Consider the following 24,162-nt stretch of genomic DNA (forward strand, 5'->3'; position numbering starts at 1 on the left):
CCCGGCTAGCCGCCAGCCGAACGCCTGCCTCACCCCGCGCGCGAGTTCGTGACGCGGAATGCGCTTGCGCGTGGCCGGGTCGAGGCGCGCGTCTGTGAGAGGGTGACCCTGCGCCGCGGGGAACCGACCCAGGAGCGAGGAGGCCCGGGAGGCGTTCACTTCGCTGGAAGGTTCGGGTGAGTTCCTGTTCGCTCCTCGTAGGAGTCCCGGCACCCGGCGGAGACGCCCCGAGGGACGGCGAGTGTCCCGGGCGTCGTGGGAGGAGACCTGGGCTCTGAAGGCGGGTGGAGAAGGGTCAGGGTTGACCTGAGTGTCCCGAAGCGCGTCTGGGGGCCCCAGCGGGTATCTCCGAGGGAGCACGGCGCAGGGAGGCTCTAGTTCAGGGTTTCAAACCTGGGTGAGAAAATTCCTTTATTTTCTCACTGGGGAACTTGGTATTTCCTTCTCTGACAGAGCAGCGTTCGCAGTGCCTTGTTTTTCAAGCGGGCATGAGTGTAAATGGTAGTTGGAAACGGTTTCTGTGGCAACTCTAGTTACCGTTTACACTCTTTTCTGCCTTTAAATTATGATGGGATCTTGTTATTTAATGCATTGAAAAAGAAGCACGTGTCCTAGCGTAGCCTGCAGGTATCTATGTTGCTATAGCACTGTTGCAAGACCCCAGCAAATCTCTTCCTTCACCTCTCATAGGTCACTAATCTGTGCAATCTACTATCACCTCTGAGATCTTTCCATCGGCAACTCTCCAATACTGCCAGACCTTAATATATTTTCCTGCTGTTAGCTGTTGTTCTGATTTTTTTAATTCAAGGATTTAAAGCATGCAGGCTGAAATCTCTAACTCAGTATTATCCAATAGAAATATAATGCAAGACTGGGTGCCTGGTACCAGGGATTAACAGGGGCTCAGGAGGCTGAGGCAGGAGGACCCTGAGTTCAAAGCCAGACTCAGCCTAAGCAATTCAGTGAGACCCTGTCTCTAAATAGAATATAAAAAAGGACTGGGGGATGTGGCTCAGTGGTTAAGCACCCCTGGGTTCAAACCCTGCTACAAAAAAAAAAAAAAAAAATATATATATATATATATATAATATATATGTAATATATATATATAATATATATGTATATATTATATATTTGGCACAAGTAATTTTAAATTTTCAAGTAGTCACATTAAAAAGAAATTTCAAAGTTCATGTTAATAATATATTTTACTTAACCCAGTATAACTGAAATATTTCAGGATTTTTGAAAACTTTTAATGTGTATTTTACATTCTGTTTTTTTTTTGTAAAAAGACTTCGAAATTCAATGTGTATTTTACCCTTAAAGCAATCTCCTTTCAGATTGGTCACACTGCAAGGGCTCTGTAGCCACATGTGCCAGTGGCTGTTGTCTTGGACAGGATAGCTCTTGCCTGTTTGTTCACAAGTTTTGCATAAAAGAAACACTTATATTAGCTTCCCTTTGCAGAGGTCTAGAATGCCCACAGATTTTTCCTAATAATGATAGTAACTATAACTTTTGAATACCTCTTCAATACCACGCATTGTGCTAAAAGCGACTCATGTAATTTCATTTTACAGCTGAAGCAATCAAGGCACAGGAAGGCCAAGTAACAGGCTTCTGGGACTCTAACTTGGCTCTGACTTTAGCATCCATGTTCATAGATGATGACATAGATCATGATATTATAATACCAATAACTTATTATCTAATAAGTGTTGACAGTGCCCCTGCTGTGCTACAGGCTTCATATAAGAGATCTCACCTATTTTTAAATTTTTTTTGTACTGGGGATTGAACCCAGGGGCACTTAACAACTGAGCCACATCCCCGTTTTTATATTTTATTTAGAGATAAGGTATCACTGAGTTGCTTAGGGCCTAGCTAAGTTGCTGAGGCTGGTTTTGAACTCACGATTCTCCTGCCTGAATCTCCTGAGCTGCTGGGATTACAAGCATGGGCCACCATGCCTGGCAAAATCTCACCTATTGCTACAGTGCTTGTATGGGTAACCTTGTTGTTAATCTCAGTTTAGAGGTGACACTGAGGCCAGAGCAGTGAGTGCCCAGGGGCACCAGGGATATTTGTTCGACAATACTGGAATCTGAACTGAAGCTTTCTAACCTCAGGGCCCACTTTAATTACTTCTCTGTTCTCTTTCTGTCTTTTGTGACTTTGATTCTGAGTTGACTTCCTTTATTTTTCTTGATGTATTCCAGGCCCTGGTGGGACAGAAAAGTCAGAGATGGACCTTGTGAGACTTGTTGGGCTCTTCTCTAGGGCCCGCCCCATGGGGCTCTTGGGCCTCCAGCACCTTGACCTTCTTGGAGCCCAATGGACAGGAGGCAGGGAAGGGCTTGTATTGAGGGCCATGGGGCCAACTCAGCCAGCATTAGCAGCCTTCAGCAGCTCCCCTTTGTCAGCTGTTTTTGAACCTGGGAGCCAGAAGAATATGAGCAGCCTCCACTCTGACCCAAGCCAGCCCAGCCCCACAGCCCCTCAGGAGGAAGAGGAAGAGAACTTTGGAACCCTGTCTAATAAATACTCCTCCCGGAAAATATTCCACAAATCAACACCCCAGTTGTATGACCTACGGCTCAGGGAACAGAGTGCGGAGGAAGAGGAGGAAGGGGAACTGGAGCCAAAACCATGGCAGGGCCGGAGAAACACCCCGTACTGGTACTTCTTTCAGTGCAAACGCCTAATCAGGGAAGGAAAGGTGACGAGCCTTGGGATTCTGCTCCCCTGCTAGCTCCGTATGTTGTGGGGGCCACCCAGCCTTCCCCACACTAAGTGTTGAGATGCTCAGTGTTTAGTCCATGGGCCTTTTTTCTTCTCCGGCTTCACTGACCCTGCTGACCCACCAGTCTGATGGCATTGACTGTCCCCACTGCTGTTTTCATGTTCATATCTCCAGCTGTGTTCTTCCTGTGGACTCCTGATCAGCAGGTCCAGCTTCCTCCTTGTCTTCTCCCTATGCTTATCCACACAGGCACCTATACAGATTCAAGTCTGAAAGTTTTGTTCCCAGCCTTGTTTTCCCACACTCTCACTAAATGGCAATCCTGTCATTTCATTGCCCAGGCCACATTTCCTTAGGTCATGCTTCATTTTCTCCTTCTCTTACCAACTCTACCCCCAGTCTCTCGCCAGCCCTGACCAGTTCTCCCAACCCCACCCTTGAATGTCCAGGCCTTCTCTTTGCCCTTCTCAGTGTTATAAACTCAGCACTTGTTGCTCTGGTCACCTTCTGCCTTGTTGTCAATCACAGCACAGAGCTGTCCTGTTAAACAGAAGGCAGATTGTGTTAATCCTCTCCCCCAAACTCCCAGTGTATTCAGTGGCATTAACATTGTCCATTTTCTGGCTGGGGGTGTACCTTAGTGGTAGAGAACTTACCTAACGTGCTTGAGGCCCTGAGTCTAATCCCCAGCACCAAAAAAGAGAGAAAAGTTAATTTTTTAGGAATTGATAATGACGTTGCATTATGTTTAAAAATCTCTTGGAGATATATGCTGAAGTTCTTATGGATGAAAAGACAGGATGTTTGAGATTTGCTTTAAACATACTATTTGGAGGGGGCGTGCAACAGGTGAAACAGGATTGGCCAGACATTTACAGTTGTAGTTATGCTGTTCTCTCTGCTTTTGTATACGTTTGGAATTTTCCATAATGAAAAGTTAAGAAATAAAAACCAAAGTCTTCACAATGAATCCTGAAGCCTGCAAGATCTGCCATCCTCATCCTCCACTCCTCCATTATCTCTCTATCCTCATCTCTTCCTCCTCCCTTACTTTGTTTCATTCACTTTAGCACCCCAACTTCTCATTCACCTTCCAGGCCCATTCCTGCCTCAGGGCCTTTGCACAGCCATTCCCTCAGAGAACCTCCTGGCTCCCTTCCCTGACCTTCTTTAGGTCTTTATTCATGCACCACCTGGCTCCTTGGCCATATCTAAAGATGAATCCCCACACCCTTCTTCCAGCACTCCCTTCTTTAATTTTTGTTTATAGCAGTGTGACCATTGACATAATACATATATTTCTTCACTACTGCACTTCGTGCCTCTCTTTCCACCCTAAAACATGAGCTTCCTGAGGGAGGAGCTTTTTCTTATTCATAGCCAGTGAGTAGATCTTGCCAGGCTCATAGTAGGACTCAGTAATTATTGTTTGAATTAACAGATGAAAGTAATTAAGGGGTGAAGTAGTGAACTGAGCATTTAAATATACATAAATGAATTTTTTGGTGCTAGGGAATCAACCCAGGGCCTCACGCACACTGGGCAGATGGTCTGGTGCGGAACCACATCCCCCCACTGTGAACCAAGGATTGAGGCAGGAGTGGAGTAGGGAGCAGAAATGGGCTAAGGTGACTGTAGTCTGTGACTGTAGTCAAAGGAAGCAAGCTCACCCAGAGCCTGCCCTCCACTGTGTCGGTAGGGTTCCTCAGCCTCCCTCTGCTCAGGGTCTCCAAGGCCATCAGAGCCCTTGTCTCATCCCTCCCTTGTCTCCCTTTCCTGCCAGCTGGCTGAGGCCCTGGACCTGTTTGAGAGGCAGATGCTGAAGGAGGAGCGACTGCAGCCGCTGGAGTGTAACTACACGGTGCTGATCGGGGGTTGCGGGCGGGCTGGCTACCTGAAGAAGGCCTTCAGGCTCTACAATGACGTGAGTGCACCATCTGGTAGTGGCTGGGGCTCAGAGAGTAGGTGCTTTGGAACCAAAAGGCTGGGTGCAGGTCCTGAGTGTGCCACTTGCTGGCGATCACTCTGGGCAGATGACTTAAGCTCCTTGGTGGCAGGGATAAAATGAAGGTTTTCTCGGGGGTTAACACCTTATTGAGTTGACACCTTCAGCACCTGCCTGGGCCACAGTGGCCCATACAGCTCCTTCCTTTTTTGCTGCTGTTCCTGGTTCATATTGCTCTTTACCCCCTGCACATGGCACCCACGTGCACTGGGCTTCCAAAGATGTCCTCTGAGAAAGTACTTTTGTTCCTCCTGGAAGATCACCTTACTTTCCATTCATTTACCTCCTTGGTGTGTCATCATTAGAAAGCTGTTTCCTTCAAGAGTCAAGAAAGGCTTGCTGGGGAGGTCTGTAGACTAGTGGAAGAGAGCCTGTCTCCTGTAGCCAGAAGCCAGGGGTTCCTTTACTGCAGCAGGGGCTCCTGGGAACTGTCACTTGGGACACGTCGCTCCAGGTCCAATGATCTGTAGCTGGAAGCAAGGGGGAGACATTGCACTTACAAATGGTAGGGTAACATGATATCTTTTAAAAGACCTAAATAGAAGGGGCTGGGGAGATCGCTCAGTTGGTAGAGTGCTTGCCTCAAGCACAAGGCCCTGGGTTCGATCCCCAGCACCAAAAAAAAAAAAAAAAAAAAAGACCTAAATAGATTTAGTGGCACCCTGGGGATGTAGCTCAGTGGTAAAAGTGCCCCTGTGTTCAATTTCCAGTACTGCAAAATAAATACATAAAGACCTATTAAATGGTCATAGCATAGAAAGACAAGAGGCTTTTCTGACCAACTAGCTGGCAGAAAAGAGTTCACATGCCAAGCAGTGGGCAAGGAGGAAAAGGGGAATTGGTCACCAGTTCAGTAGCAACTCTCATTTACATTTGCAGGATTCTTAGGTGACTGCCCTGCTATCACCGCCTCAGAGAAGCCCAGGCTACTCTATTTAACCTTTGTCATTCTGTATCCTTTGTTGCCTTTTGTTGTTGTTGTTGTTGTTGTCAGTAGGGGTGGGGGGATAATGAGGATTGAACCCAAGACCTCAAGTGCTTTTTATTTTATTTTGAGACAGAATTTCACTAAGTTGTCCAGGCTAACCTTGAATTTGTAGCCTTTCTGCTTCAGCCTCCCAAGTTGTTGGGATTATAGGCATGTACTAATTAGTATTTTATATTTATGTATTTATGTGTTTATGCAATCCTGGGATTAAACCCAGGGGCACTTTACCACTGAGCTACACCCCCCCAGCCCTTTTTTATTTTTCATTTTGAGACAAGGTCTTGCTACATTCCCCAGCTGGCCTCAAACTTGCAATCCTCCTGCCTTAGCCTTCCAAGTCACTGGGATTACAGGCATGTGCCATTGTGCCTGGCTTCAATTCATTTTTTAAATAGACATTTTATTTTGGAATAATTTTAGCTTTATAAAAAAGTTGCAGAGAAGGACAGAAAGCTCCCACATACCTCTCACCCAGTTTCTGCATGTTGACATCTTATCACACAGTAATACATTAGTCAAAAGAAAGCACCCAATATCAAAGCATGGCTGGTATCTAAACTCCAGGCTTTATTTGGACTTCACCAGTTTTTCCACCTATTCCTGTATGCATTCTGACCTTCCATGCTGGCACTGGCTCTTGTAGTCTATTTTTTGAGTCTTCCCTGTTTTTCACAGCCACAACAATTTGGGGGAGCACTGGTCAGGTCTGGTATAGATTGCCTGTCAATGTGTTCAGCAGGTGCTTTCTCTTGAGAAAGGAGTTAGTGTGTGGGAAAAGACTAGCACAGAGGTAAGTGCCCTTTTCATGTCAGGGTGCACATGCATCAGCATGACTTATTATTAATGATATTAGCTTGGTCACTTGGTGTAAGTGGTGTTTGCTAAGGTCTCTCCAGTGTGTGCTTATTCTTTTTCATTTTCTACCCTGTTTTCTGGGTATCCTTCACAGTACTTAGGACTACTTGTGAGTACTTGATCATCTGCTGTTTATTTTCTAATAAATGCTTAATGAGGACAGGCTGTGCCTGCTCTGATCACTACTAGAGGCCACTGAGGGGATGTAGCAGGTCCTCAGTCACATCTATCAAATACATGATACACACAGAGTGTACATCTTTCTCCAAGTACACCGTATCATCTGCATTTTTCTCCCTTTTTTGAAAAAAAGCACTTTTTTGGAAAAAGCACTCTGCTTCTATGTTATATCCTCAGCCCTTCTACTTTATAATTTTGAGAAAGGGTTTCACTAAATTCCCCAGGCTGTCTTGAAATTGCAATTCTCTTGCCTCAGCCTCCCTGTCTGCTGGGATTACAGGTGTGCATTATCACGCACAGCCCCTCTGCACTTTTCAGATAAGGAAATTGAGGCTGAGAGACAGGAAGGGACATATCCAGGGGTGCCCTGTTTGAGAGCTTTGGAATTGGGATTTGAGTCCCAAATGACCTGACTCTAGCAGGGCTCTTTACAGCCCCTCAGCAGCTTGTCACCTGCCCTCATTGGTCGGATGGCACTTCTCCAGGCAATAGTGAGTGCTTGGCTTTACTAGGAGGCTCTCAGATCCCAGTGCCTTCCCCAACCACCTGGAGGCTTTACAGGTCCCTGGTTGGCCTCACTCCCAGGGTATGACTTAGATGTGGGGTAGTCCTAAGAATGTGCATTGCTGTTGGCTGCTACTGGGTGGGGGGCCACCCAAGATCACTAACTTACACTTTTCTACTAGCCCCTGCATCTCTTTTAAGATGATGGTCTCATTCCCAGTTCCCCAAGGAAAACTCAGTGAGCACTATGCTCCCTTTCCCAGAACAGATCCTCCCTATGGCCCCTTGCCAAACAAGGCAATCTGGTTGGGCCTACATTTAGGGATTGAAAGTCTCCTGCTGCAAGCACCCCAGGCCCAGAGCAGTCTTGACAAGTGCCCAGGTGCTCAAGGAGAATGATTTTTGATTAGAATTTCTGGGGATGTAATCTTAGTTTTTAGAATTCCTCTAGTAGAGTTGGGTTTAGATACCTAAATTTGAAGTGTCCCTTGGCTCAGCCTTAGCCCCCAGCCAGTGGAATATGGTAACAGAGACCTCTCTAGGGTCTCTCGGGTAGCTGATTGTCTATGCATGTGGCTGATCCTGGTACTGCCTCTTAAGTTTCTCTCATTTCAACAGATGAAAAAACGGGAATTAGAGCCCTCAGATGCCACATACACAGCCCTGTTCAATGTCTGTGCCGAGTCACCCTGGAAGGACTCTGCCCTCCAGAGGGCACTGAAGCTCCGACAGCAGCTCCAGGCCAAAAACTTCCAGTTCAACCTGAAAACATACCATGCCCTGCTGAAGACTGCTGCCAAGTGTGCAGACCTAAGGATGTGCTTTGATGTGTTCAAGGTGGGGACACTGTCCTCTCTGTTTCACCCAAGGGGGCCCAGTTTCCCCATGGCAGGTCTGAGGCAGAGGCTGTCTCTCCCTTCACCCAGAAGTTTTAGGAAAGATAAGACAGCTTATGCTGGTTATGGAGTTCACAGATGAATCCAAGACCTTGCCCTCAGAGGCCTTAGTCTGACAGATGGTAGGCTGTGGGGCAGGATGGGGAAGCAGGTAACCACCTGCTTGGTAGGGAGCCCCTGTGCTGATCACAGGGCCAGAGTAGGGGCTTGAGGTGCTTAGAGGTGGAACGAATGTCTCAAGGAGGTGGCAGCCAATCCTGACACACCAAGGGGCCAGGGGGAACTAGATATACTACAAACAATGTGGTTGTGGGATTGTTCCAAAGATTCTAGAAGACCTGTCCTTCCACAGGTGAGGAAACAGGCCAGAGAACTGGGGGCCTTGCCCTCATGCTCACAGTTGACCAATGATAGAGACTTTGAGACCAGCTCTGTGATTTGGAGCTTCAAGGCCAGGGGCCATTATATGGCTGCTGCAGTGGTCTATGCAGAAATGCTGCCCATACTCACTGGCAGTTGGATGCGTTGCTCAGGAGCTGGTTCCAAACTGGCCCCAAGTGCCACATTTGGTCACTCAGTTAATTGAAACCTATAAACTGATCCTGGCCCTAGTGGGTCAGACACCTGTGTGAGTGGCCGGGACCTGGATCTGATTGCAGATTCTCAGTTCTCAGTGGAGCTGCTTTGTTCCCTCCCAGGAAATCATCCACAAGGGTCATGCTATCACAGAGGAGACCTTTAGTTTCCTGCTCATGGGCTGCATCCAAGACAAGAAGATAGGCTTCCGACTCGCCCTGCAGGTCTGTCCCTTCCACCCTGCCTTCCTGCCCTCCTTCTGCTGTACTCCACACCAGGAGTGCAAAACAATGATCCTTTGTGCTTTTCCTGAGCTTCTGCTACTGTGCTATGCCAGGCATTTTTATATTTGCCATACTTTGTCTTTCTCAGCAGCCATTGTGAGGCTCACTGCTCCCATTTTACAGATACCCAGGAGATGAGCCCGTGGAGCTACCAGGGCTGGTCCTCAAGTGAGGGCACAGCCAGCCCATACCTCTCACTGTGCTGGGTGGCCAGCCCAGACCCCTTAAGGCTCATGGTCCCTGACAACCTGTAGCTCACTCACTGGGGTCCATGTTCAGCCCTCCCCACACTTCCTCTGTCCACTCAGCATCTGCAGGTGCAACCCAGGAATGTGTACTTAATCCCAAAGTCAAACATGCAGCTGCAATCCCAATTTAGCCCCCAAGAGATAATGCACCATGTGGGAAGCTGGTGTCAATGTTGGTGCCATATCTGCTTCTGAAGTCATACTGAGCCCTCTCTCCTAAAGTGTGCTCCACAGAAGCAGCAGCAACCCCATCTAAGCTTCCTGTGTCCAAATCTGCATTTCAGCAAGCTCCCTGGGCACTTTGCACAGTCTATGAGTCCCCTGACATGGAATAGCCTGGGGTCAGATGCTCTGATCTCCTCTGAAGAACCCTCTGCAGAAGCAGTGGCTAGCTGGCCATCATCTGACCCTCACAATCCTCTTTACAGTCAAAACAAAACAAAACAAAACAACCAAGATGTAGGTAGTTACTCTTCTTCACTTAGAAATAACCTATTATAGCACTGGCCTATTTGTGTTACCCACTTCTGAACTGCTTCTTCTAGACACTTCAGCTCCATTTTTCAGGTGAGGGAACTGAGACTCACAAAAGTTAGTACCTGCCTAAGGTGCTACTAAGCCACTAAGAGCTGGGACTTAAACTGATGTTTATTTGACACTAGAGCCTGAACCCCAACTGCATAGGATAGTGTGTGTGCCCTTAAACTTCCATCTGTCAACGATTCCTTGGTGAGTAAGTCTGCTAAGACCCTGGACTTCTTCAAGACCCTGCCATGGTGGGCAGTGGCCCCCTTGCAAGACTCACGCAGCTGGGGCCTAACCTGCTCCTCCACATCTGCACACTCATCTCTAAGGAAGGCAGGGTGTCAGATGTGTGCCCTAATCCCAGGTTGAGCGTAGACTCCAGCTGAGCCCACACAGCAGAGTGAACCTCCTGTGGTCTCTTAGAAATGTATCTGGGCAAGTGTCAGAGATGATCAGAGTTGCATTTGTTTATCACACACTGAACGTACTAGATGTCATGCAGCAGAGATGAAAATGATCTTGTCCTATAAGCAATTGGAGGCTGGGACCCACAGCTGGTGAGGGTGCAGGACTTCAGCTGCAGCTAGTCTGACTGCAGCACTGCAATCTGCTGGCTCCAAATCTGGCTCCATGCTGCCCTGGGCTAGACTCTCAAAGAATTCTCTGTGGCCTCAGCAGCCCAGGTCTGAGGCTGGGCATGCAGCAGTCACTCAGGAGGTACAACTGGATCCCATTCTTCAAAGCCAGGCTAGACTATTCCAGAACCTAGCCTCTCTGGCCATCCCTCCCTTAGGTATGGGACCCTGAGGAGGGGCAGAGGGATGAGACTGTGAGAACAATTTTGGAGTGAACTTGAGGAAGGAGGATTTGCAGGCCCCTGTGAGGCCTCCCAGGGAAGAAGTTTTAGAATTCTGACAATTTTACTTGTCAGAGTCTGGTGCAGGTTAGACATTTTTCTTGAGATGTGGTCTTACTATGTTGCCTTATCTAATTTTGAACTTCTGATCTCCAGTGATCCTCATGGCTCAGGCTCCTGTGGGCTGGGACTAATGTTGCATTCTGCGTGCAAGACTCCTCTTTTAATTTGGTTGTATTGGACATGGAACCCAGGCCTTGTGCTTGCTAGGCAAATGCTGTACCAGTGAGCTATACTCCAGACCTTCTCATGCCTTCTGAGTGTGCTGGTCTGACTGCTTACTGCCAGTGCCAACCTCTGCTGAAGGCTTTTTTTGTTTGTTTGTTTTTTAATTTTTCTTTTTGTAGTTGTTGATGGACAGCATGCCTTTATTTTATTTGTTTATTTTTATGCAGTGCTGAGGATCGAACCCAGGGCCTCACATGTGCTAGGCAAGCGCTCTGCCACTGAGCCCCAGCCCCAGCCCTTGCTGAAGGCTTTTATGAGGTGGGAACACAGCTGATGTTTGTTTCCTGCAGGTGTGGAGGCAGATGCTGAGCCTGGGACTCAAGCCAACCAGGCATGGCTACAACTTGCTGTTGGGGGCAGCTCGGGACTGTGGCTTGGGGGACCCAGAGGTGGCCTCCAGGCTGCTCCTGAGACCCAGGAAGGAGACACTCCTGCTCCAGCCCCCATCCAGGCAGAAGGCAGGGAGGAGAGGCCCTTCTGGGGCTAATGGTATACTGACCAGACTGCATGTGGAGACCATGGAGAAGGAGCTCTTCTTGGAACCTTCTCAGGCAATTGAGGGACTTCCAGAGCCCTGGGAGGCACTAGTGCCCAGTAAGGCACAACCTGAGGTGGAAACCAAGACAGAGCCTTACCACACAGCAGCACCCACCCCAGTGGCCCTGAAGCTACCTCCCTTGGAGCTGGAGATCAACCTCCTGACCCTTGAGACTATCTCCCCAGCTGTGATCTCCTTTGGGACAGTGACCACCCCTGCTGACAGGCTAGCCTTGATAGGGGGCCTGGAGGGCTTCCTGGACAAGATGGCAGAGCACGGGCTCCAGCCCGACATCAAAACCTTTACGCTGCTGGCTGAGGTGGTAGAGCCTGGGAGCCCTGCGGAGTCCTCGCTGCTGACTGTTCTAGACAGGCACCAGGTGGAGGCTGACGTGACATTCTTCAACACACTGATGAGGAAGAAGAGCAAACTGGGAGACCTGGAGGGGGCGAAGGTGAGGGCTCCAGGGCAGACTCTGGGCTTGTCAGGGACTCTTCCCTTGTTCCTGACCCTTGGGCCTTGGAATGTGGCTCATCTGTCATCTGGAACCCTGTTCCAGGTCTGGCCCTGGGTGAAACTGGAAATTGAGCCAGTCACCAGCCAGGTGCACCCCTGCTGTCCCCTGCCATCCTCATGGAGCTCACAGATTGGTAGGGAAGGGAGGTGTCATTGGTACCTTGGTAAGGGGGTAAGGGGCAGGTGCGTGGAAACAGGGCTGCAGTGTCTGGACCCAGGCACTGGAGCCCGAGTGCCTGCACACATTAAGGCTGTGCTTACTCTGCTCTGGACGCTCTTCTCAGAGCTTCACATCCATTCACTTCTGAGCAGACCAGAGGCACTACTGGCATGTGCATGGCTTCACAGGTGGAATATTTGGGCTTTTGACAGGTTTTTGGCCATTCATATAATGTTTTGTGTGATTTTTTTTTTTTTTTTTTTTTTTTTTTTTTTTTTTTTTACTAGAAGCACTACCCTGTGCATTTGTGAGGGTCAAAAGTGACAGAGCATTGCCTCTGCCTTCAGACCCACAGTGCAGAGCACAGCTTTCTCTGGACAGGTTAAACATAGAGCCCTTCCCCAGTGGTCCTTCTGGACCCAGGCAGGCTGAGGGGGTCACCCTCTTCATACCTGACCTGGTGCTCCCTCAGCCAGCACTTCCCACCATGGGCAGCGTTGCCTTCTGCTCTGGATCGTGAGCTCTTGAGGCAGCTGGTACTCAGACTGGAAGACTGGCTGAAGAACTGGAGGCAGAAGGTGGGAGGCAGGAATATGAAGGGCAGTCATAGAGAAGGGACAGGAGGCTGGCAGTCAGGGGACATGTGCTGGGGAGCTGGGTTCTGCAAGGCAGACTGGGCAGGACTTGGACCTGAGTGCTGAGTTGGGGCCAGAGGCATGAAGCTTCTGAGCAGAGCTGTGCCCCTGGGGTCTTCAGCATCCAGCCAGGCTTCACCAGAAAGCCTCAGAAGGGTTGGTGGGTCACATGTTATAGTGACATGTCTGCTCTGACAGGCGCTGTTGCCAGTCCTGGCAAAAAGGGGAATCATTCCCAATCTACAGACATTCTGCAACCTGGCCATCGGGTGCCGTAGGCCCAGAGATGGTCTACAGCTGCTTGCAGACATGAAGGTAAGGGGACTTGGGCCCCTATGGAGAGGGAGGACAGGCCTGGGACCCAACACCCCGGAGGGGTAGGAGGTATGTCCAGAGCAGAGATGGACCAGAAGTCCTATCAGGAGCTGGGTGCATGCCTATAATCCAAGCAGCTCAGGAGGCTGAAACAGGAGGATCTCAAGTTAGTGAGGCCCTATGCAATTTAATGAGACCCTATCTCAATATAAAAATTAAAGGACTGGGGATCCAGCTCAGTGGTAAAGTGCTCAATCCCCGGTACCCCCCCCACACACACACAAAAAAAAAAAAAAAAAAAAAAAAAAAGAAAAAGGAAAACAGAAATCCTGTGGGGCAAAGGGTAGCTTTCACAGCCCCTGAACAGTTCTCTTACACATCCCACTGGGCCCCTGGAGGCTTTGCTAAGTGGACTTCACCTGTTCACAGCAGAGTGTGCTTCCTGGGTGGTTTGTCTTCACCTGTTGCGTCACCCAGCCAATGCTGGCTGCTTTTCTAGGCTGACCACCACTTTTCTGTCACCAGAAAACTCAGCCAGGAATGAGAAAGTGGTTGCCTCCTGTCTCGTTCTCTGCCTCTCAGTTATCTCAGTCTTTCTCCTCCCCAGTTCTCCAGGGGTTGGGGCACACGCTTTCCTTTCGAGGGGGACGACAGCCTGTTGTTGCTTTGAGGTTCCACCCTTGTGTTCCTGGTGGCTGGTCACCAGTCTAATGACCAGCCATTAGACTGGGCAACTCCCCAGGCTTCTACAAGACTGACACAGCAGACTGTGCTGTTCAACAGGTGTCGTCATCTAATTGTGTGATGTCCATGTTCTAGAAATCCCAGATGACCCCCAACACCCACATCTACAGCACTCTCATCAATGCAGCCCTCAAGAGGCTGGACTACACCTATCTCATTGACATCCTGAAGGACATGAAGCAGAACAGGGTGCCGGTGAATGAAGTGGTCATCCGCCAACTGGAGTTTGCAGCCAAGTACCCACCCACCTTTGACCGGGTATGTGCAGTAGGCTCTGAAATGCTCATTGTCTCCTGAATATGGCTGTTCCTGGTTCTGACCTTTTGGGATTGGCATTTCCTTGCTTAAGATCAACCAGCAGCTTCCCTTAAGTCCTTAGGTGTAGCTAGTGAGTCCTTGTTTGTGTGGCTCATTTCATCTCTCAGGCCAGTCTTCTCATGATTGACGGTTGGTCCCACTGTCCTTTTTCCTGCCTCAGTATATTCATATTCCTTCTACTTCAAATAGACTTCCCTAGCTCCTTCTCCTATAGCTCTGCTTAAATAGCCCTTTCTCAGAGGTGCCCTGCTGCCGCCCTCCCCACCTCCCAACATACAGCTCTGATCCCTTATTTATAACTTGGGGCTGGGAATTGAACCCAGGGGTGCTCTGCCATTGAGCTACATCCCCAGTCTTATTTTTGAGACAAGGTCTCACTAAGTTGCTGAGACTGGCCTTGAATTTGTCATCCTCCTGCCTCAGTCACCCAAGTTGCTGGGATTATGGGTATGTGCCACTTGCCCAGCACAGCCCCGTTTCTTGTGCCATGGTGTATGGTCTTTATTTTCACAGGTGACTTTTTGCCTTTCCTAAATCATAGACTTCTAGAGGTGGAGATGGTCTGCCTTGTCCACCTGGGTTCCAAGTGCCTGCATGTTGCTTGGTACTCAGGTAGACTTCTCTGTCCCGTGGGTGGACAGCAGCATGGCAGTGGTGGGATTCGTTTGAGAATGGCCATCTCTCTTCCTGCTACTGCTCAGGATATCAGGCTATGGTGTTTGGTTTTATGCAGACCCTGTAGAGACAGAGAATCCAGGGCGGTCGTGACCTGAAGAGAGACAGTAAATGGGCCAGGGCACGCTGAGCTATGCCACCAGGGGCTCAGGGGAACCTTGCCAGGAATGGCACTTGAGTGCTGTTTTGAAGGATGTGTAGGAATGCTCGGGAGCACAGGGCAGGGTATATACCAGGCAGAGGGCACGCCTAGGTGTCTTGATTTTTCCCACTGAGTTATTATATTCTGGATACTAGTCTTTTGTCCGTTGCATATTGCAAACATTTTCTGGTTAGTGGGTCATCTCTACCACTAGGTGTCTTCAATAATCACAAGACTACCTGAGGCCTAAAGTTTCCTGTATTCAAATCACAGACTCCCTATGATGGAAACATAATGGTTTATATTTGTTTGTGATTGTCAGGTTTTGCTATTTTTGTACTCTGGCTATATTAGGTACATTCAAGTTTAGAATTGCTAAAAATCTTTTTAACCAAACCTTTTATCATATGTGGTAATGGCTATCTCTGATCATTCTTCTGCCTATTTTTTATGTATCCCCACCCCTTTATTCCAACAGTACCTGGTGTGTCTCCTTCCTCCTTTTCTTATCTCCCTTCCATGGAGATGGCTGCAGTAGTCCCAAGGTGATAGGTGAGAGGGAGTCGGAGGCTGTGTTCTGGGGAAGGTAGAGTTGGTGGGACACAGTCATTCTAGTTTGGGGGACTCTGACATCCATAGGTTGAAGAACAGCACAGTCCACATTCATGAGGTAAGATGGCTGTTGGACAGATGGTGGTCTGGCCTGCTACATGGAACAACTTTGCCTGGAATTTTTTATGGTACTGGGGATTGAACCCAGGAGCACTTCACTACCGAGCTACATCCCCAGCCCTTTTTAATTTTTAGACCTGGTCTCGACAAGTTGCTAAGGGCCTTGCTAAATTACTAAGGTTGGCTTTGAATTTAAGATCCTCCTGCCTTTAGCCTCCAGAATCACTGGGATTACAGGCATCTGCCACCATACCTGGCCCGAATTTCTTCCTTAATGGTAGCAAACTCTCATGTTGAATGTTAACAGTTTTTCTGCCCTGTCCCCTGTAGCCTCCTGGAAGCAAAAACAGTAGGGACCAGCTTCCCCCAGGCCTGAGCCAGCTGCCAGGGTGTGAGAATAGCTAAAGATGACAGTGATTCTGATCATCAGGACTTCTCTGAATCCCAGTGCTTTTCCAATTACAGTACAAAGGGAAGAACACTTATTTGGAGAAGATTGATGGCTTCCGAGCTTATTATAAGCAGTGGCTGAAAGTGATGCCAGCAGAGGAAACCCCCCATCCCTGGCAGGAGTTCCGGACCAAGCCCAAGAGCGACCAAGACTCTGTCAGGGATGCTGGTGTAGATGGAGTCCTTGGGGGCAGGTAACAGAGTGCACAGCTAGAATAAAGTGCCTGGACCTCTCGGTGCTTGTCAGGAGCACCCAGAGTCCCTTCCATATTAAAAACGAGCAAACGTGCTGGTACCTTCCCTGAGTTGGGACTGCAGTATTTTATGGGTACAGCTATGAGGACAAACACTAGGCCCAAGGTGCCCAAGTTCACAGCAGGTTCAAGAGCAATCTAGGCCACCTCTGCGCACCATCCCAGGTCAGTTTCACCTGGGAGACTGTCATCCCCATCACTGATGAGCAAAGTAACTTGTTTGTGGTTACACAGTACCTATGAGGTGGAGCCAGGACTAAGTCATAAAGGTGTCTGTTCCCTGGGGCCTGGCACCCCCCACCAGGTTCCAGTTTGCTGCTCTGAAAGAATGGACACAGGGCCCGAGAGGTTTCAGGTTTTATTTTTACAGATCACACCTGGTGAACACCAAAGCCTTCACCTGTAGAGGTGCTCCGACACGCCTGAGGCACTGCTGAGAAGAGCTGCTCCCGAGAATCGGGTGGCACGGTCCAAAGTCCAGGGCGGAGAGGGCCAGGCCCAGAGGCCTCAACCAGAGCAGCCCCGACAGCCACAGTGTGTGCACTCGATGATGCGGCCCTGCAACAGAGGACAGCTGAGTTGCTGCACCTGGCCACACACCCACATACCCCACCCCCTTCTGCTATGAAGGGCACCAGCAGTACTTCCTGCAGAACACCTTTCAGAAACCTCTGCTGGATAGTTCTGACAGGGGAACTTCAGTGCCCTCATGACCATGCGAACAGCTACTGTTCACACTGAAGTTACATTTGTGTGTGTTTAATTTATGCAAATTCAACATACACAACTGCCAAAAAGGAAAAAAAAATCTGTGTGGATGAGTCTCATTACTCTACTTGTGGGCTAAGGTGGGTGCTACTGCTCAGAGGGCTCAGTGCCAGGGGCCTCATGGCACCTGTCTGCTGGGACACTGGGGCGGAAAGGTTACTTGAGTTACTGTGGCCTGCAGGACGGTCTTGTCTGGCCAGCAGACTAAAGGCCCTAGAGCAGTGGTTTGTGTTCATTTTATTTTTTCAAGCTCTTTTTTTGAGGAGCAAGAGTTAGCAAACAATATCCTCTGCTGAAACCCAGCCAAGTCAAAGGTAGCCTCTGTTAAGTGTGAAGCAGCACCCCTGCCCTAACACCCCCGTGGAATCCTGGGGCTCTCAGGACAGGGCTTCTGCTGCTCTGCCACCCCCACCCTCATGCTCACACGCAGCCTTCCCTCCAGAGGCAGCCCTTCCCACTGTTGAGTACGCTCATGTCTGAGCTTCCACATGGTGCGGGCAGACAGCTACCTGCTGAGTTACCACCTGCAGCACTGAGCCAAAGCTCTAGGAACTCACTCACTGCAGCATAAAGGGGCCCATGGAATAAGGCACCTGTGGGAAGCTAGGGGGGGAAATGGCCAAGCTGAGAGATGGTATATCTGGCCTGACCTCCGGCTGGGCCAACAACCTGGCCAAGAGGCTATACAACATCACCACTAAGTGCCAGTATCTAATGTCTGCCTTGTTCTGCAGCTTCATTTAAAAGGGGCTCAAGCCCTGAGCTCAGCTACTGTTATACACCCAGCACCATTCCCGTGGTGCCCTGCCTAGCTGTGAAAGTTCTGACAAGAAGTAAGTGGTGACATTAAAAGGGACAGGAACTCCAACTGACCAGCCACCCTTCCCTAATGTAGCTTCATACCACCACAGGGGCAGGTACTGCCACCTCCACTTCCTAAATAAGGAAAGGGTTGTTACTTGCCCAAAGGTAAGACTTGAGACTGACCCAAAGACCTAACAAGATTACTAAGCCCCACCTAGCATGGATCCCTGAACAGGGGTCTCACTCCTGGGAGGGATGGCCAGCAGGATTCCAGTGACAAAATGGCATTCCAGCCAAAACAAATGCTATAAGCCCCCTTGGAGTCAATTAGTTTATAGAGTTTTGAAGTGAAAACAACATCAAATTTGATCATCAGGCATTACCACTTCCAGCTTGCTTTTGGGAACCCGGCAAATGCAGTTAGTCCCAAAATTGGTGTCCCGAGTCTGAATGCACCGCAGGCAGCACAAGTTCTCATATCCCTGCTTTTTCCACTTTGCAATCAAATTTTTGTCTGCATAACCTTCTTTAATACAATACTCATAGAGTTCTGTCAAAAGATGGGGAAAGGGCATCAGATCATGGTGTAACAAACCTGCCTCCACCCTTAAGTCAAAAGAAAAATTTGCCCATTTTTAGTGGTAAAAAAACTCATGATGCTTGCTGAGGTTGCAAGCACGAGAATCTGCTTAATTTTGAAAGCTATTTAAATTCAAAGGGTTAAGAAAGAACTTAGCCAATTACCTCTGCTTATGGCTTTCCGCTTATAAAAGAGGTCAAAGATATAGCGGGTTTTCTGGTGGTGGATCCTGAAAATGGGCCACAGAGATTCCACTTTTCTTTTTCCCTCATGAGGTTCTGTTTCAGCTGGGGAGAAAAAAAGTATATGTTTGCTTTGGGGAGCAGAATTAGTCTGCACAGGACAATGTTTTTTTTCCAATAACTACATATAATGAATAAATACAACTTTATACCCACTAAGATGGCAAAATGATGGACATTAACAAGTGTTAGGGACAACATGGAGAAAACAGACTCCATACACTGCTGGTGGCAATATGAAATAGTGAAGCTGCTGTGGAAGAGTCTGGCAATTCCTCAAGAAGTTAAATATATATGGGCATTGTGGTGCATGTCTATAATCCCAGCAACTCAGAGGCTAAGGCAGGAGGATCACAAATCTGAGGCCAGTCAAGCAAATGAGGAGGACACTGCCTCAAATGAAAGATAAGAAAGGGCTTGGAATGTAGCTCAGTGGTAAAGCACCCCTGGGTTCAATCCCTACCCGCCCCCCCAAAAAAGTCAAACCTAAGGAGTTACCATATGACCCAGCAATTCCACTCTTAAATACATACCAGAGTATTGAAAACATACATACATATGCAGACTTGTACATGACTATTTGTAGAAGCCAAAAAAGTAGAAACAACCCAAATGTCCATCAACTCAAGAATGGATAAACAGCTGGACGTGGTGACGCACACACGTAATCCCAGCAGCTCGGGAGGCTAAGGCAGGAGAATCTCGAGTTCAAAGCCAGCCTCAACAATTCATCAAGACCCTAAGCGACTTAGTGAGACCCTATATCCAAATAAAACACAAAAAAGGGTTGGGGATGTGGCTTAGTGGTTAAGTAACCCTGAGTTCAAGCCCTGATACTGGAGTGGGGGAGCGATGGATAAATAGTGTGTGGTCTATTCATACAATGGAATATTATTCAGCCATAGAAAAGAATGAAGTACTGATACAGGCTTCAACATGGATGAACCTTGAAATGTAGAACTGTGGCTGCACAGTCTCTGAACATACACTTTAAAGGGGTCAATTTTATAGTGTGTGATTTATAGTAATAAAATAATATTAAAAGGAAAGCTGAACATATTTTTAATTTAGTCTTTTAGATTAGATAAATCAGAAAATGTAGATATAAAAAAGTCATTTAACAAGCTAGGCATGGTGGTGCATGCCTGTAATTCTAGCAGCTTGGAAAGCTGAGGCAGGAGGATCTCAAGTTTAAAGCCAGGCTCAGCAACTCAGCAAGGCCCTAAGCAACTCAGTGAGACCCTGTTTCTAAATAAAATATAATATAGGGCTGGGGATGTGGCTCAGTGGTCAAGTGCCCCTGAGTTCAATTCCCAGTACCAAAAAATAAAATAAATAAATAAAAACCATTCAACAATGACCTCTCAACACCCTGGTTTGTCTGTCTCTCTGGATCTCTTTCTATAGCATAATACTTTCTCAAAATATCCTGGGTCTACAGAGGTGCATTCTGATCATCCTTAAGGTACCTCCAGTTTCATTTTCCTGCCAAAATCCTTTAGGGCTCAGGAAGAGCCAAAACAAACCACCAGCCTAAAGGATTTCAGCACAGGTGTGAAGGAGACAACTCCTTCAATGCACGTAGAGCGGAAGGAACTCACACCCGCTGCAAGGCAGTTCTCTCTGAAATTACAAGTAGACCTTTGTCTATCACCTCTCAGTGTTTAGGGCAAAGGAGAGGCAAGAAGCAATCAAGAAAATCATACCTCCATTTTCCGCCAAACTGTAAGCCATTCTATTACTTAGTTTTTATAATTTAGTTCAACAAACAAGTCTGTAACTGAAGCAAAAAGTCAGGTGTGAAGGACCCAGCAAGCCTTGCTATGGGGATGCCTTGCTCTAGGTGCTCAAGGAATGGCAGTGGGTCAGAAAAGTCCTGTACCCTGGACATCTGTATAGTCTTGGTTCTTGAAAACACCTCAGATTTTACCTGTCCAGATCTGAAATCCTCATCTGCCCACCCTGAAGCTCATCCCTTCTCTGAGTAGCCATCCTTGACATCCCCCTTTTTTTCAATCTGGCAAATCTGGAGACTAAGCCTGCATTCCCATGTGGTGAAATCGGCTCTAGGCTCTAGCTTTTGCCTCTCTCCAGTCTGCTTTGTCCCCAGAGCCCATGACTTCCCAACAATAAAGCCAGGTATATACTCGGGTTTTTGTTATAGTGAAAATAAGAATATGAACTAGGTCTGAAGCCTATGTGTTAATCAACAATGAGAGAGCAAAGAAATGCCAAAAGACCATAACATAAATAAAAACAGGAGAGCTGTGTGTGGTGGTACATGCCTGTAATCCCAGCAGCTCCTGAGGCTGAGGCAGGAGAATCACAAGTTCAATGCCAGCCTTGGCAACTTAGTGAGACCCTCTCAAAATAAAAAGGGCTGGGGATGTGACTCAGTGGTTAAGTGCCCCTGGGTTAAATAAATAAATTAATTAAATAACTCCGAGAAGAAAGACTACTTTTTGGAAATTAAAAAAAAAAAAAAAAAAAAAAAAAAAAGGGCTGGGGCTGTGGCTCAGTGGTATAGTGTTCACCTAGCACACATGAGGCACTGGGTTCAATCCTCAGCATCATGTAAAAATAAATAAAGGTATTGTGTCCATCTACGACTAAGAACGATTTTTTTAAAAATCACATATATCTAAATACAAGGTAAACTAACCCTCTCAAAAATCAATCCTTGTCTTGGGTCCAATTCCCAGCACCACCAAAAAAGAAAAGAAAAAGAGTCACCCCTAAAAGAGGAGTAGTTTTGTTTGTTTGTTTTTAATTCCAGCTCACTTCCATTTCCTTTATCTTGACACAGGGCTGTTTGGAGAAGAACCAAACCTTGTCAACTGCAAGTTCTGGGAATTTAATAGAAGTTACTTGGCAATACTAGTTGTGAAAACAGGAAGCAAAGTAATTTAACACTGACTTAGTAATGATTGCTGAAGGTATGACCTCATAATAACAGTAGTTTGATTTGTTCTAAAAAAGCATTTAAAAGGTGGCTTTAGGGGTTGGAGGACATATAGCTCAGTGGTAAAGCACTTGCCTAGTATGCACAAGAGCCCAAGTTCCATCTCAGCACTACAAAAAGAGTTGCTTTAAATAGCAATTCAGACTTGTGGTTTCAGATACAAATTTCAAACATAGCATACCACATAGGTTCACAAAGTGCAAGATCACACACCATTTAGAAGAAAGTAACAGTAGTGCAGTCTAGGAAACTCCTAGATGATGCAAAGACTGATGAAGAGAATAGTGTCAAAGACCCAGGTCACAAGAAAGTGAATAAAAATGTTTCCTAAAACGTGAAAAAGAGTAGCATTTGCAAGTAACCATACATGATTTTAAACACACAACCAAAATACTAAGTAATTATAGGTAGACTATTTGACCTATATTCCCTCAAGCTCTGTATTGAAGTTGGTCAACACAACTTTTTTGAGGACCATTTCATCAATTTATTGTACTTTCCAGTTCTTTCAGCATTCTGAGTTAATAAACAAAGCATGCCAGTGTCAGCTTGCTACAGTGAGTCTGTGCCTGGCCCCAGAGGTACCTAAGCCCACAACCCTCTGAAGCCCGCCACAGAAGCAGCCCACTCACCTTCTCTCATCTTTTGATCTAATTCATCCAGTGTTGGCTCAATCAACTCCCAGCCATCTGGGGGAGCTTTCCTGCTTCTTTTGACTTTAGGCATTTTCCTCCCACAAGATAATGTACAAAGATCTGGGGGAGAAAATTAAATTAATTGGTTTCTGAGTCTCAGATTATTCAAGGCCTCTGCCAGCCACTGTTTTGTTACACATTCACTTCCTTGAGGAGGCCCAGGGTAGTAACTAAAGGAAGGAGCTCAGCATCTAGATTGCCTGGGTTCAAATCTTGGTTCTGCTACTTACTCACTGTGATCTTTAGAAAACTACTTAACCTCCATAAATCTTGGTTTCTTCATCTGTAAAATGGGGTTAAGACCTTACCTTATGGGGTCATTGTGAATTATTATAATTCATGTCATAATGTAACATGCCTGATGTGTAGTATGCTTAACAGACATTTCTGCTGTTATGTTTTAAAATATTTTTTAGTTGTCAATGGATGTTTTATTTTATTTATTTATTTATATGCAGTGCTGAGGATTGAACCCAGGGCCTCACACATCCCAGGCAAGTGCTCTACCACTGAGCCATAACTCTAGCCCCTCTGCTATTATTATTAACTAATGTCTATATCCTGGTCTTGTACTGGTTACTGGGAATACAGAATAAGCAATTAAAGCACAGCCTCTACCTTAGAAGGTGACCTTACAGTAGAGACAAAGACAAGTGAAAAGGCAGTTACAATAGTGTGAGGGCTACAGCTGAAGGAGCAAAAGGGATGAATGTTTAAAAGGGAAAAGATAGCTACTAAGCCACAGTACCTTAGGCTCTCTTTCCCAGGAGTGTAATAGAAAGTTCTCTGGGTCTCTGCAGTTACAGGCTTAGATTCTTATTCAACTCTACCAATTACTTCGTGACTTTGGAGAGAGCTCACTTTCCCTCCTTGATCTTCAGTCTCATCTGTAAAATGAGGGAGTAGATTAGCTGGTAGTCAGTTACTTTCAGACCCAAAGAACAGGTAAAGTCCATACAATAGGAAAGTCCAAATCTAAACAGCAAAGAATATTTTTCGGACTACATGGCATTTCCTAGCTGGCAATGAGAGCTCAGGTTATCTCTTACCTTTAACATAGGAGGCTCATCTCTCCCAAATTCATTCAGTTCGTCCCACTTTAAGATCCCCGACACTCTATAAGGCCTCACCCCTACTCCTGTGCGCCTCTTCTCATAATCTCTCCATAACCTTACAGATGAGGAATCAGACTAAGAGTGGAGTCAGGGTCGCAAAGCTGGAAACTGTCAAATTCTGACTCTGAATAGGGGCTCCTGATTCCTAAATCAGTGGTCCTGCGCAGAGGTGAGAGATGGATGGAATCTGATCCTGCTCCAGGGCAAGAGCCGGTAACAAGAGAATCACTTTCCTTTGATCCAGGGAAATTCGAGGGCCCTAGTCCAACCTGGTATTCACAGGAAGGCTTTCGGGGGAGGTAAGCAGACCAAGAGGAAAGAGGTGTTGGGCGATCTCAGGCTGGAAAAGAGGTGAGGAGGAGCAAAGATGTTACAGCCAGGAATGGAGGGAAGGGTCATAAAAAGGACGGGATCTAAACTGGGTCTAGAAAAACAAGCAGTACTCAGAAAAAGGATCCGGTAGAGAAAACGGTGTGAAAAGTCAAGAGGAAAGACCTCAAATCTACCATGACCTCGGTAGAACGAAAAAGGCGCCGACTCCGGTCTCTCGGTCCAGACGCTCAGATTGCCCTCCCGTCCCGCTTGGACCTCAGGTGTCGGCCCCGGCAGTTGCCAAAGTACAA

The 24,162-nt window shown here is 47.3% G+C and overlaps 2 protein-coding genes across 6 annotated transcripts in view; one reads left to right on the forward strand and one right to left on the reverse strand.

Moving 5' to 3' along the window:
• The first annotated feature begins 33 nt into the window (after window positions 1-33).
• Ptcd1 (pentatricopeptide repeat domain 1) lies at window positions 34-20,005 on the forward strand. Of its 2 annotated transcripts, XM_047533014.1 has the most exons (10): window positions 34-176; window positions 2,226-2,725; window positions 4,533-4,673; window positions 7,900-8,118; window positions 8,876-8,977; window positions 11,245-11,946; window positions 13,002-13,118; window positions 13,938-14,120; window positions 16,135-16,313; window positions 16,744-20,005. In XM_047533014.1, the coding sequence occupies exons 2-10, from the start codon at window positions 2,252-2,254 to the stop codon at window positions 16,808-16,810; spliced, it is 2,184 nt and encodes a 727-aa protein (XP_047388970.1). In that variant the 5' UTR covers window positions 34-176; window positions 2,226-2,251; the 3' UTR covers window positions 16,811-20,005. The 2 variants fall into 2 exon arrangements, with proteins under 2 accessions (XP_047388970.1, XP_047388971.1); XM_047533015.1 differs by lacking the exons at window positions 34-176; window positions 2,226-2,725 and adding an exon at window positions 2,800-2,955.
• Bud31 (BUD31 homolog) overlaps window positions 16,715-24,162 on the reverse strand; it is a 7,851-nt gene continuing 403 nt past the window's right edge. The window contains exons 1-6 of one of the 4 annotated variants that reach the window (XM_047533025.1): window positions 24,035-24,053; window positions 23,173-23,311; window positions 22,362-22,484; window positions 18,690-18,812; window positions 18,329-18,495; window positions 16,715-16,931 (exon numbers count right to left, since the gene is read on the reverse strand). In XM_047533025.1, coding sequence (XP_047388981.1) covers window positions 16,881-16,931; window positions 18,329-18,495; window positions 18,690-18,812; window positions 22,362-22,455 — 435 coding nt within the window. In that variant the 5' untranslated portion in view covers window positions 22,456-22,484; window positions 23,173-23,311; window positions 24,035-24,053 and the 3' untranslated portion in view covers window positions 16,715-16,880. Of the gene's footprint in view, window positions 16,932-18,328; window positions 18,496-18,689; window positions 18,813-19,323; window positions 19,527-22,361; window positions 22,485-23,172; window positions 23,312-23,473; window positions 23,880-24,034; window positions 24,054-24,162 lie in introns of those variants that run through there. The other 3 variants (XM_047533024.1, XM_047533023.1, XM_047533026.1) reach the window with 3 other exon arrangements.

Source organism: Sciurus carolinensis, chromosome 18 (genome assembly GCF_902686445.1).
Source record: "Sciurus carolinensis chromosome 18, mSciCar1.2, whole genome shotgun sequence".
Taxonomy (NCBI): Eukaryota; Metazoa; Chordata; class Mammalia; order Rodentia; family Sciuridae; genus Sciurus; species Sciurus carolinensis.

Coding starts and splice junctions, on each gene's coding strand:
- Ptcd1 (XM_047533014.1), top strand. CDS start 2,252: ATGGACCTTGTGAGACTTGTTGGGCTCTTCTCTAGGGCCCGCCCCATG. Junction 4,674..7,899: donor CCTTCAGGCTCTACAATGAC/GTGAGTGCACCA, acceptor TCATTTCAACAG/ATGAAAAAACGGGAATTAGA. Junction 11,947..13,001: donor GAGACCTGGAGGGGGCGAAG/GTGAGGGCTCCA, acceptor CTGCTCTGACAG/GCGCTGTTGCCAGTCCTGGC.